General features: G+C 38.2%; 1 protein-coding gene across 1 annotated transcript in view; it reads right to left on the reverse strand.

Annotated features, from left to right (window-relative positions):
* The window catches only part of TEX15 (testis expressed 15, meiosis and synapsis associated), a 63,121-nt gene that overhangs the window by 43,405 nt on the left and 7,262 nt on the right, over positions 1–12,454 (reverse strand). Inside the window, exon 2 of the mRNA XM_025394721.1 lies at positions 2,740–2,905. Within this exon, the coding sequence (XP_025250506.1) occupies positions 2,740–2,905 (166 nt within the window). The remainder of the gene's footprint in view (positions 1–2,739; positions 2,906–12,454) is intronic.

Consider the following 12,454-nt stretch of genomic DNA (forward strand, 5'->3'; position numbering starts at 1 on the left):
AGAAGGCATTGTTATCACAGAAGATGACAGCTCCATGCATGTTACTGCACCTGAAGACCTTCCAGTGGGACAGATGCGGAGGTGGAAGTCAATGATATTGATGATCCTGATCCTGTGTAGGTTTAAGCTCATGTGTGTGTTTGTGTCTTAAGTTTTTTAATAAAGAGTTCTAAAAGTTAAAAAAAATAAAAAAATAGAAAAACGTGTATAGAATAAGGATAAAAATATTTTGTACAGTTGCACAATGTATTTGTGTTTTAAGCTAAATGTTATTTAAAAAAGGGTAAAAAAGGGTCAAAAAGTTAAACTTTTAAAGTTTATAAAGTAAAAATATTACAGTAAGCTAAGGTTTATTATTGAGAAAATCAAAAAAATACATTTAGTGTAGCCTAAGTGTACAGTGTTTATAATGTCTACAGCAGTAACAGGCTATACCATACAGCTCAGGTGTATAAGTAGGCTACACCATCTAGGTTTGTGTAAGTCCACTCTATGATGTTCACACAATGACAAAATTGCCCAATGATGCATTTCTCACAACATATTCCTGTCATTAAGCAACGTGTATCTTTACTGTATAAACTTGAGGTAGTTCCACTTACTAGGCAGAAAATACTGAAAAGGAGGTATTTTCTCCAAATAGGAGAAAGGAGGTATTTGGGAAAGAGTTCAGGCAACGGATTTGTGCTTTACCACATCCTTATCCCCTGTTAAATCTCATTTCTTTTAAACCCATATTCACCCTAACTTTGGAAAGGATTAATTCTCTACTTCAAGCTAATCTTGCAAAGCTGAACTGTGAAACTAGGCCACAAACAGAGTGACTCTTTTTTATTGAATCTGAATTTTCTATGATTGAAAAAATGATCTTTCTTGGGTCTAAACGGGAAATGGTGAAGGCACTCTAATATGCTGAGTTTTCGGTAGAATTTTTCTCAAAAACTACAGCCTCATGAAACACAGGTTCTGTGCCCCAAGGTACAGATTATCACCAACTTCCCATTTGGGAATTCTGCAGTGGGGAGGAGAGGGGGATCTTCAATGCCCTCTTCCCTTGAACTAAATCCATATTTTAGAATGTCTTTCCTACAAGTACCCCTTTCCCAGTACCAAATTCAGTTCCAGTTGGGTTATTGTTGACTTCAAGTACAGAAACCCGTTCAAATTGGCTTGTGTTGCCAGACTCAGTTTTGCACTTTGAACACAAAACAAGATAAAACTCAAAATATACTAGGAGAATGAGACACAAATCAATATATTGTAGTAAGTACCATAAAATGAGTATAAATAACTATGGGAAACAAACGAGTTTTTGTCTAATTGGGCAAACAGCCAGGAAAACAATAAATCTTATACACGTTGGTCATTTACAATGTTCTAACATGTCCTATCTATCACTGGGTACTTGTTCTAACTTTTCCGTAACACTAACAGGGAGAAATAACTGGTTTGAAAGGACAAAAATTTTAATGTCCAAAATAAGCAAAACCAAAGAACAGTGTCAGGAATTAATTTTGGATCAAACTGTTTTTCAACTTGGAAGTCACTGGATATACCTAGCCCTTTTTACCCACAGAGCTGTGTTTTTTAGAGGAAAGGCAACATGCCACAACAACCTTTTTTTTTTTTTTTTTGAGATGGAGTTTCACTCTTGTTGCCCAGGCTGGAGTGCAATAGCGCGATCTTGGCTCACCACAACCTCCGCCTCCCAGGTTCAAGCGATTCTCCTGCCTCGGCCTCCCTAGTAGCTGGGATTACAGATGCCCGCCACCACGCCTGGCTAATTTTTTGTACTTTTAGTAGAGATGGGGTTTCTCCATGTTGGTCAGGCTGGTCTCGAACTCCCGACCTCAGGTGATCCAGCCGCCTCAGCCTCCCAAAGTGCTGGGATTATAGGCATGAGCCACCACGCCTGGCTAACAAATTCTATCATTCCCATTAATTGCAAATCTCCAAACTGACACCAAGTGTGGCAGCATGTTTGAGTCAAGAGGAATCAATTCTAAAATAAACAAGTTGAAACATTCCAAAACGAGTTCCACATGTAGGTCTATCAAGCTCTAGTTAGGTTTTAAGTTAAACAGTGAGAAATGGCAACGGAGACAAGTTACAAGAAAATAAAGAAACGCTAAATTGTGCTCAAACAAAATCTATACCTATAAATAAAAAATGCTTACAATGAAAACTTTGCATATGATTTTATTCTTATGAAAATGACAATAATATGCTTTCCAAAGAAGCTGGAGAAGTACTTTAAAAAACTGTGGGAGAAATAGCACCAACATAGAAAGGACAGTTCTAGTGGAATAGCTGGAAACAGTCGGCTACAATCCTCCCAAATTAAAACAAAACATCAACCCAGTCTCTTAAGGGCTGGGTTCAAGAGTAAAAAGGAGTTACTTTTTGATTACTTCGACTGCTATTTTACATTATCTAGGAGGTGTGAGGGATCTACAAACTGGCTGCTTAATAAAGGTGCTGATGCATGTTTCTGAAAAATTTATCAAGGTTAGAAAATTGGAAGGGGGTGTCTGAAATCTCACTACATTAATACATAAAACTAATCAAATCTCACACTTAGCTTTCAATGTTACAAAAGACTATGAAAATGTAACAAAAAATAATCTGTTTTCTTAGTAACAACTTACTAAATCTCAAATGGTAGAAATAAATTAGCATAAAACTCCATAGTAAGAAACACAACAAAATCTCAAACACGTTTAGATCATAGTAACTTACCTCTTAGTAGTAAAATTTTTTTCCAGCTCCTCATTGTGAACCAGTTTTGTATCCCCAAACTGCCATAACGACTGCAGATCACAGCTTACATCAAGCCTGCACTGGTTAAGAGTATCATGTATAAAACTATACTCTCTACTATTGGTGTAACAAGGTGACAAGTAAACTAAAGGTAGAAAAAGAGAAAGCAGTTGTTTGCATTTAAAATGACATTACTGGACATCTGTACAATGACAACTGTATCTCTAAGACACAAAATAACCAAGTACTGAATTTTCATTAACAACGTAAGGCAACAATTGATATTTAAGGTTCTACAACAGTAATATAGACCTCCTATACTTTATATAAATGAAAATATGAACCATGATTTTCTCCACATACTTATTAAGAGTTCTTAAAAGTTGACACATAAAAATATGACAGTTCCAGAATATTCAACTTAGGATGTTGCAACTCTGACTCTACAATGCACATCATTATACAAACCTGGCAGCTACTGTTAAGTGCATGAATGTTTGACAAGTAATGATAAGGCAAACTACACATTAGAAAACGACTGGGTTATTTTGATTTGCAAAAGTACAAGAACGTGTGTAAGATGTTGCCTGATATAGTGGCATGTGAAAGAGGAAACAGACTTTCTTAGGACAATGAGCGTCTCCAGCATTGTTGTAAATAGATGCATAAAAGGATAAAATCCTAATCCTATGGAAGTGAACTCAGAGGAAAGCAGGGAGCAAATACAACTGACTCTTGTCATTTGTGGTAGTTATATTCTACAAAGTTCCCATCAACACTGAGTCACAAACATTGTGTCACAAACTACTATTCTTGGGGGAAAGGAAAGGGTTAACTTACTGTGGGCATCTGGTCAACTTTTTTTCCCCCCCTCTTAGAGACAGGATCTTGCTCTTAGCCCAGGCTGGAGTGTAGTGGTATGATCATTTCTCACTGTAACCTCTAACTCCTGGGCTCCAGCGACCCTCCTGCCTTGGCTTCCTGCGTAGCTGGGACTACAGCAGGCACAGGCCCAACATGCCCAGCTAGTTTTTCTTTTATTTTTTGTAGAGATGGGGTCGCTATGTTGTCCAAGCTGGTCTCAAATTCCTGGGCTCAAGCGATCCTCTTCAACCTTGGCCTCCCAAAGTGCTGGGATTACAGGCAAGAGTCACTGTGCTGATCCTGGTCAAATTTTTGACCACCAAAATGCCATTTGCATTATGTAGATTCTGCCAACATCTTTATAAAACAAACCAATCTCATCAGTTTTGAAAACTTGTTCTTCCATTTTCCGATGTGACATTTAGCTGGTTATTTTAAAACATTCTTCCTTAACATCCTGATCTGCAGAACCCATCTGCCTGCAAGCTCAACATTTTTCATGTTGCATCTATCACCTTTTGAAATGTTTGAGTCAAATAGCACTAGCCAAGAAGAGTTTAACTTTTCCCTGACTCTGGGTAATGTGACCTAAGTTCCTTTGGCTTTTAGCTTCACAACAATGCTGCCCACTATGCTTTTTTTTATTAGCCATAATGAAATCTCATTAATCTATAAATTTAGCTGCTTTTCTATCTTTCCCAGAGTTTCATCAGGCACTATAGATGTTACCTTAGCACTTTTTGGTGAGGCCTGATGTACAGATTGGCAAGTTTCTTCCTCCTCTCCCTGGAAGTACATTAACATTGAACTCAGGCCTGAGTGAGGCTTACCTAAAATGTGTTTCTCTGTAAGGCATATCATAACCTTCTTGACCTTAGGAACACTAGACCACACTTCAGCATTACACTTGGAGACCATTTAAAGTAGTGAAATCACCAATAAAGATGTTAACAATTGATATGGTTTGGCTGTGTCCCTACCCAGATCTCATTTTATAGTTCCCAAAGCCCAGTGGGAGGTAACTGAATCATGGGGGTAGTTACCTCCATGCTGTTCTTGAGATAGTGAGTTCTCATGAGATCTGCTGGTTTTATAAGGGGCCTTGCCCTTCTTGCTCAGCTCTTCTTTCTCCTGACTCCATGTGAAGAAGGACATGCTTGCTTCCCCTTCTGCCATGATTGTAAGTTTCCTAAGGCCTCCCCAGCCATGGGCAACTGTGAGTCAATTAAATCTCTCTCTTTTATTAAAAAAAAAAAAAAAAATAGGACTAATACAACAATGTAGCACCATCACTAGGAAAAGACCACTTATTGCAGTATGAGAGCTGAAACAACAAGGCAAAGCATGGCCTCATTTGACCTTAGATGAGAATGCATGCATTGGGTGACTCAAATTCTTGACCCCAACGTGCATGTCTGTGAAAGCATTGCTGAGTATCAAGTTCGGACAAAAAAGCACTGCTGACTGTTGATTGTGAATTTCAACAAGTAGGAAATTCACAAACATGGAATCCTCAAATAATGAAGACTCACTATATAGAAGGTTTAAGGCAATTTCCATATAAATGAACCTAATTAACAATTCGCCCCTTAAATTTACCTTATCAATCAACAGAAGTTAACATAATGACAAAACCAATATAAAATACTATAACCAGCTGATTTCAGTAACAACTCATTCCTCATTCCCATTTTTAACTCTATTGACCCCCAAAATGATTTTCATTTTAATATTTGTAATAATCACTACAAATTTTAATAGTTTTGTAATATATGATGTACAAATTTTGATAGTTTCATCACATATGATGATTTTGTGGATGTGTAACTTTTTATTTTGAAATGAATATAGATTCACAGGAAGTTGCAGAAACAGTATACAGAGGTCTTGTGTACCCTTAACCCAGTTTCCTCCAGTGGAAACATGCAACTATAATCGAATATCAAAACAAGGAAAATGACACTGGTACAAGCCACAGACCTTATTAAGACTGTACCAACCAGTTTTACATCCACTTGTGTGTGTAGTTCTATGCAATTTTATCACATGTAGATTTGTGTAACAATCACTCTAAGATACAGAACTGCTCTACCACCAGAGACATCCCTGTGTCACTCCTTTACATATTTTTTCATGCTGAAACTCTCCCACACTCCCATTCTCCTACCCTGTCCCTAAATCCTGAAAATTATTAATCTCTTCTCCGTATGCATACTTTTGTCATTTCTAGAATGTTTGTAAATGAAATTTTGTAGTATGAGACCTGTAGAGATTGCATTTTTTTTTTTTTTTTGCTTAGCATACTGCCTCTGAGATTCAGCCAAGTTGTTGTATGAATAGATTGTTTCTTTTTATTGCTAAGTAGTATACCATCATATGAATGTGCCATCGTTTGTTTAACCACTTACTCATTAGAAATTTGGGTGGTTGTCAGTTTCTGGTTATCACAAATTAAGCTGCTGTGTACATTCATGTATAGGTTTTTGTGTGAACATCATTTTTTGTTTGCCAGGGAAAAATGCCCAAGAGAAGGATGGCTGGATCATATGGAAGCTGCATGCTTATTTATTTTTGAGACGGAGTTTCACTCTTGTTGCCCAGGCTGGAGTGCAAGGGCGCGATCTCGGCTCACCACAACCTCTGCCTCCAGGGTTCAAGCGATTCTCCTGCCTCAGCCCATGAGTAGGTAGGATTACAGGCATGCGCCACTGTGCCTGGCTAATTTTTGTATTTTTTTAGTCGAGATGGGGTTTCTCCATGTTGATCAGGCTGGTCTTGAACTCTCGACCTCAATTGATCCACCTGCCTCGGCCTCCCAAAGTGCTGGGAATACAGGCGTGAGCTACTGTGCCTGGCCTGCATGCTTACTTATTTTTTTAAAGATTGGGTCTTGCTATATTGCTCAGGATGGCCTTGAACTCCTGGGCTCAAGCAATCCTCCTGCCTTGGCTTCCTGAGTAGCTGGAACTACAAGCACATGCCACTGTGCATGGCTGCATGTTCAGTTTTTAAAGATGATGCCAAGTTGTTTTCCGGAGCGGCTGTGCTATCTTACATTCCCTAATGGCAAAACATGAGTGAGTTGGTGTCTCCCATCCTCACCAGCATTTGGCACTGTTATTGTTTTCTTTTTCAGCTGTTCTAACAAGTGTATAGTTACATCTCATTGTGGTTTTCATATGCATTTCTTTAATGGCTATGATTAGCCATTAAACATCTTTTGATAAGCCCATTCATGATGTCATTATGTTGAGTCTTTTAATCCATGAACACACTACATCTTTCCATTTATTTAGGTTTCTTTTAAAAACATCACTGTTTTATAGTTTGCAGCATAGAAACCTTACACATTTTGTTATATTTGTACCTAAGTATTTCATTTTAAAGTTATTATATTTTATTTTGAGATAGAGTCTTGCTCTGTCACCCAGGCTGGAATGCAGTGGTGTGAGCTCAGCTCATTGCAACCTCCGCCTCCTGGGTTCAAAGGATTCTCATGCCTCAGCCTCCCAAGTAGCTGGGATTATCGGCACCCGCCACCATGCCTGGCTAATTTTTTTCTATTTTTAGTAGAGACGGGCTTTTGCCATGTTGGCCAGGCTGGTCTCAAACTCCTGACCTCAGGTGATTCACCTCCCTCGGCCTCCCAAAGTGCTGGGATTACAGGTGCAAGCCACCATGCCCGGCTGCCTAAAGTTATTTTAAATGGTATTTTAAAAATTGTTTATTTCCATGTGTTCTTTGCTAGTATTTAAAAATATAGTTGATTCATGAACAATATGGGTTTGAACAGTGTGGGACAACTTATACTTGGATTTTCTTCCACCTCTGCTACTCCTTAAGACTGCATGACCAACCCCTCCTCTTCCTTAGCCTACTCAATGAGATGATGATGAAGAAGACCTTTATGGTGATCCACTTACATTTAAGCAATAGTAAACATATTTTCTCTTCCTTATGATTTTCTTAGTAACATTTTCTCTACTGTACTTATTGTAAAAATACAGTAGTATATAATACAGATATAAAATTATGTGTTAATCGACTTCATGTTATCAGTAAGGCTTTCAGTCAACAGTAGGCTATTTGTATTAAAAGTTAAGTTCTGGGGGAGTGACTTATATGCAGATTTTTCTGCTATGTGTTTTGGGGAGGGGTCGGGGGCCGGATCAGTGCCCCGCTGGGTTGTTTAAGAGTCAAATGAACAATGTTTTTTTCTGTTTTCATCGTATCCAGTGACCTTGCTGAACTTACTAGTTCCAAGTTTTCCTTTTTTTTTAAGATTCCTTGGGATTTTCTATGCAGACCATCATGTTCTCTTCAAATAGGGACAATTTTATTTCTTCTTTTCCAATCTAAATACCTACTAATTCCTCTCCTTGGCTTTTGTGCTGGGTACAACTTCCAGTATTACGCTGAATAAGAGTGGCAGAAGAGAACATTCACCTCTAAGTTGTGTGCAATAATTCATTTTAAATATCGGACTTCATTTACTTAAATTTTGTTTAGGATATCTGCATCAATTATCATGGACATTGGTCCATGGGGTATTTTCTATATTATACTGGTCTCATCTTGGAACCATCTTCATATTAATCTCATACTATTATTCTCTCAATTTCTATTTTCTAGAAGAGATTGTATAGAGTTTCTGTTCTTCAAATCTTTAGAATTCTCCAGTGAAACCATCTGGGCCTTAAAATTTCTTTTCTAACCATGAATTACATTTAATTGTTGTAAGACTATTTAAATGATCTATTTAGAACTACATGTGTTCAACAATTTGTACTTTTGATGCAACCTGTGGGCCATAACTCATTTCATTCTTGATAGTGGTAATTTTTTTTTTTTTTTTTGACAGACTCTTGCTCTGTCACCCAGGTTGGAGTGAAATGGCGTGATCTCGGCCCACTGCAACCTCCACCTCCCGGGTTCAAGCAATTCTCCTGTCTCAGCCTTCTAAGTAGCTGGGATTACAGGTGCATGCCACCACGACTGGCTAATTTTTTGTATTTTAGTAGAGACGGGGGTTTCACTGTGTTGCCCAGGCTGGTCTTGAACTCCTGAACTCAGGCAATCCACCTGCCTCAGCCTCCCACAGTGCTAGGATTACAGGCGTGAGCCACCACACCCAGCCTTTCTTTTTCTGGTTTCTTAAAGGTTGGTAGCTTAAGATTATTTATCTGAAACACTCCCTCTTTTCTAAAGTAAACATTTAGTGCTATAAACGTCCTTGTTAGCAATGCTTTAACCATGTCCCTCAAATTTTGGTATGTTGCATTTTCATTTTAGTTATGTATTTATTTCCTCTCCATGACTATTTCCAAATGTATTCTTTTACTTTTTGCAGAGATAACATCTCACTATGTTTCCTAGGCTGGTCTCAAATTCCTAGACTCAAGGAAGCCCCGTGCCTCCGACTTACTTTCCAAGTGTGTTTGGAGATTTACTTTTCTGTTTGCATGTTGTCAGAGCACATATTCTGTATGATTTCAATTTATTTATTTATTTATGAGACAGAGTCTCCCTCTGTTGCCAAGGCTGGAGTGCAGTGGCACAATCTCAGCTCACTGCAAGCTCCGCCTCCCGGGTTCATGCCATTCTCCTGCTTCAGCCTCCCGAGTAGCTGGGATTACAGACGGCCACCACCACGCCCGGCTAATTTTTTGTATTTTTAGTAGAGATGGGGTTTCACCGTGTTAGCCAGGATTGTCTCAATCTCCTGACCTCATAATCTGCCTGCCTCGGCCTCCCAAAGTGCTGGGATTACAGGCGTGAGCCACTGTGCCCGGCCTCAATTACTTTAAATATGTTGGTATGTATCTCATGGCCCAAGATATTGTCTATTTTGATGCATGTTCTACAGGTGCTTGAAAGGTCTATTCTGCTACTGTTAGGTACAATAATCTATAAATGTCAATTAGATCCTGTTGATTGATACTGTTAAAGATTATTCAATATTCTTCCTGATTTTCTGCTTAGTTTTATCAATTGAGAGTCCAAAGTCTCCAACTATAATTCTCAATTTGTCCATTTCTCCTTTCAGTTTTATCAGTTTTGCTTCATATATTCTGAAGGTCTGATGTCTGAAATATACATATTTAAGACTGCTGTACCTACTTGGTGGACTGACCTTTTCATCATTAAGTAACATCCCTCTTTGTTCTAGACAATTTTCTTTCCTCTGAAGTCTACTTATCCACCATTAATATAGTCACTCTTATTATTTGTATGTCCTTTCTTCATATGTCTACATTCTAACAACTTATATTACTACATTTGGAATGAGTTTGCCAAGAGTAGTTGGGTTGTGTTTTTTTAATCCATTCTGTCAACGTGTCTTTTAATTGGTATATTTAGATCATGCATGTTCGATATAAGTAATGATATGTTAGGGCTTAAGCCTATGATTTAATTATGTATTTTCTGTTTTTCCTTCTGTTTGATTTTCTATTTCATTTTTCCTGCCTTCCTGTGGGTTGCCTGAACATTTTTAAAATTTCATTTTCATCTGCCTATATTGTTTAAAACAATTTAATTCTGAGATACTTAGATTCACTTGTAAAAGATAATGCAGAGAGATCTCATACACCATTCATTTAGTTCCTTCTAATAGTAACAACTCACGTTATAATTACCTGAAATACCTCCTCTATATACACCGAGAACCACATCAAAGAATGTTGTAATTTGTGCTACAACTGTCAAACATAACTAGGAAAACTCAAGAGAAGGATGATCTATTATATTTATCCACATGTTTAAGCTTTTTTTCTTCCTTCATTCCTAATGTTCCCAGCTTCCTTCTTTTACTAGCTTCTGTTTGGAGAAATTCTTTCAGCTATTCTTTAAGGGTATGTGTGCTGATGAAAAATTCTTAGCTTTGCTTTATCTGAGAATATCTGTTTTACCTCCATATTTGAAAGATATTTTTGATGGGTACAGAACTCTGGGTTCAAAGTTATTTCTTGCATTTGAAAAATGCGGTGTTACTTTCCCCAGACTCCATGGTTTCTAATAAGACATATTTTGTCAAATAATTTTTCCCCTATAAATAATGTGGTTTCTTTCTAGTTGCTTTCAAGATTTTTTCTCTGTTCTTAGCTTTTAAAGTTTTATTACGATGTGCATTGGCATGAATTTTTGGGGGGTTGTATGTTTGGGGTTTTTCAGCTTCTTGAATGTATAGGTTTATGCCTTTTGCCAAGTTTGGGAAATTTCTAGCCAATATTTCCTAGAATAATTTTTCAGCCCCACACTCTTTCTCCTCTCCTTCTGGCACCAGGACAAAGATGTTAGATCTTTTGTTATTGTTCCACAAGTCTCTTGGGTTCTGTTTATTTTTCTATTTTCTCTGTGTTGTTCAGGCTAAGTAATTTCTATTCTTAGAAGAACAGAAACAGAAGAGTATCTCTATTCTTCTCTTGAACACACTGAGTAATGTTTTTCCTCACAGACTTTTTTTTTTTTTTTTTTTTTGAGACAGAGCCTTGCTCTGTCACCCAGGCTGAAGTGCAGTCAGTGGCGCAATCTTGGCTCACTGCAACCTCCACCTCCCTGGTTCAAGCAATTCCCCCGCCTCAGCCTCCTGAATAGTCATCACGCCCGATTATTATTATTATTATTTTTTTTGTATTTTTAGTAGAGACGGAGTTTCACCATGTTGGCCAGACTGGTCTCGACCTCAAGCAATCCGCCCACCTCGGTCTCCCAAAGTGCTGGGATTACAGGCATGAGCCCCCACACCCAGACTTCACAGACTTTTTAGAATAGTTTTAGGTTCACAGCAAAATCTGAGAGGAAGGTACAAAGATTTCTCATATACTCTTTGCCCTCTGACATGCACAGCCTCTTCCATTATCAATCAACGTCTTCCCCCAAAGTGGTACATTTTTTTCTTTACAACTGATGAACCTACATTGATACATCATTATCACTCAGAGTCAACAGTTTACATTAGGGTTCACTTTTGGTGTTGTACATTCTATGGGTTTAAAAAATGTCAAAGCAAATATCCACAGTATCATACAGAATATGGTAGTATCATACAGAGTAATTTCCTTTGTTTTGTTTTTTGAGACGGTCTCATTCTGTCGCCCAGGCTGGAGTGCAGTGGTGCAATCTCGGCTGACTGCAGCCTCGACCTCCTGGACTCAAGTGATCCTCCCATCTCAGTCTCCCAAGTAGCTAGGATTATGCCACCAGGTGTGTGCACCACCATGCCTGGCTAATTTTTGTAGAGATGGGGTTTCACTACACTGCCCAGGCTCATAGTTTCAATGCCCTAAAAGTCCTCTGTGCTCTGCCTTTTCATCCCTCTTCCCTGTCCCAAACCCTAACAACCACTGATCTTTTTACTGTCTGCCTTTTCCAGAATGGAAAACATATGGTATGTAAATTTTTTAGACAGACTGCATTCACTCAGCCAATCTAAAAAGGCGACATGTGCTTTTAAGGTTCTTCCATTTCTTTTCATGACTTGATAGCTCATTTCTTTTTTAGTGCTAAATAATATTCTATTGTCTGGATGTACCACTTTATCTGTTCATCTACAGAAGGACATCTTGGTTGCTTCCAAGTGTTAACTATTATGAGTAAAGCTGCTATAAACACCTGTGTGCAGGTTTCTATGTGAACACAGGCTTTTAACCTATCTGTGTAAATGCCAAGAAGTGTAATTGCTGGAGCATATGGTAACAGTACGTTCAATTTTGTAATAAACCACTGTACTGTCTTCCAAAGTGGTTATTTTGCATTCCCACCAGCAATGGATCAGAGTTTCTGCTGCCCCATACTGTCACCAGTATTTAACGTCATCAGCGTTCTGGAT

This window comes from Theropithecus gelada, chromosome 8 (assembly GCF_003255815.1).
Source record: "Theropithecus gelada isolate Dixy chromosome 8, Tgel_1.0, whole genome shotgun sequence".
Lineage (NCBI taxonomy): Eukaryota > Metazoa > Chordata > Mammalia > Primates > Cercopithecidae > Theropithecus > Theropithecus gelada.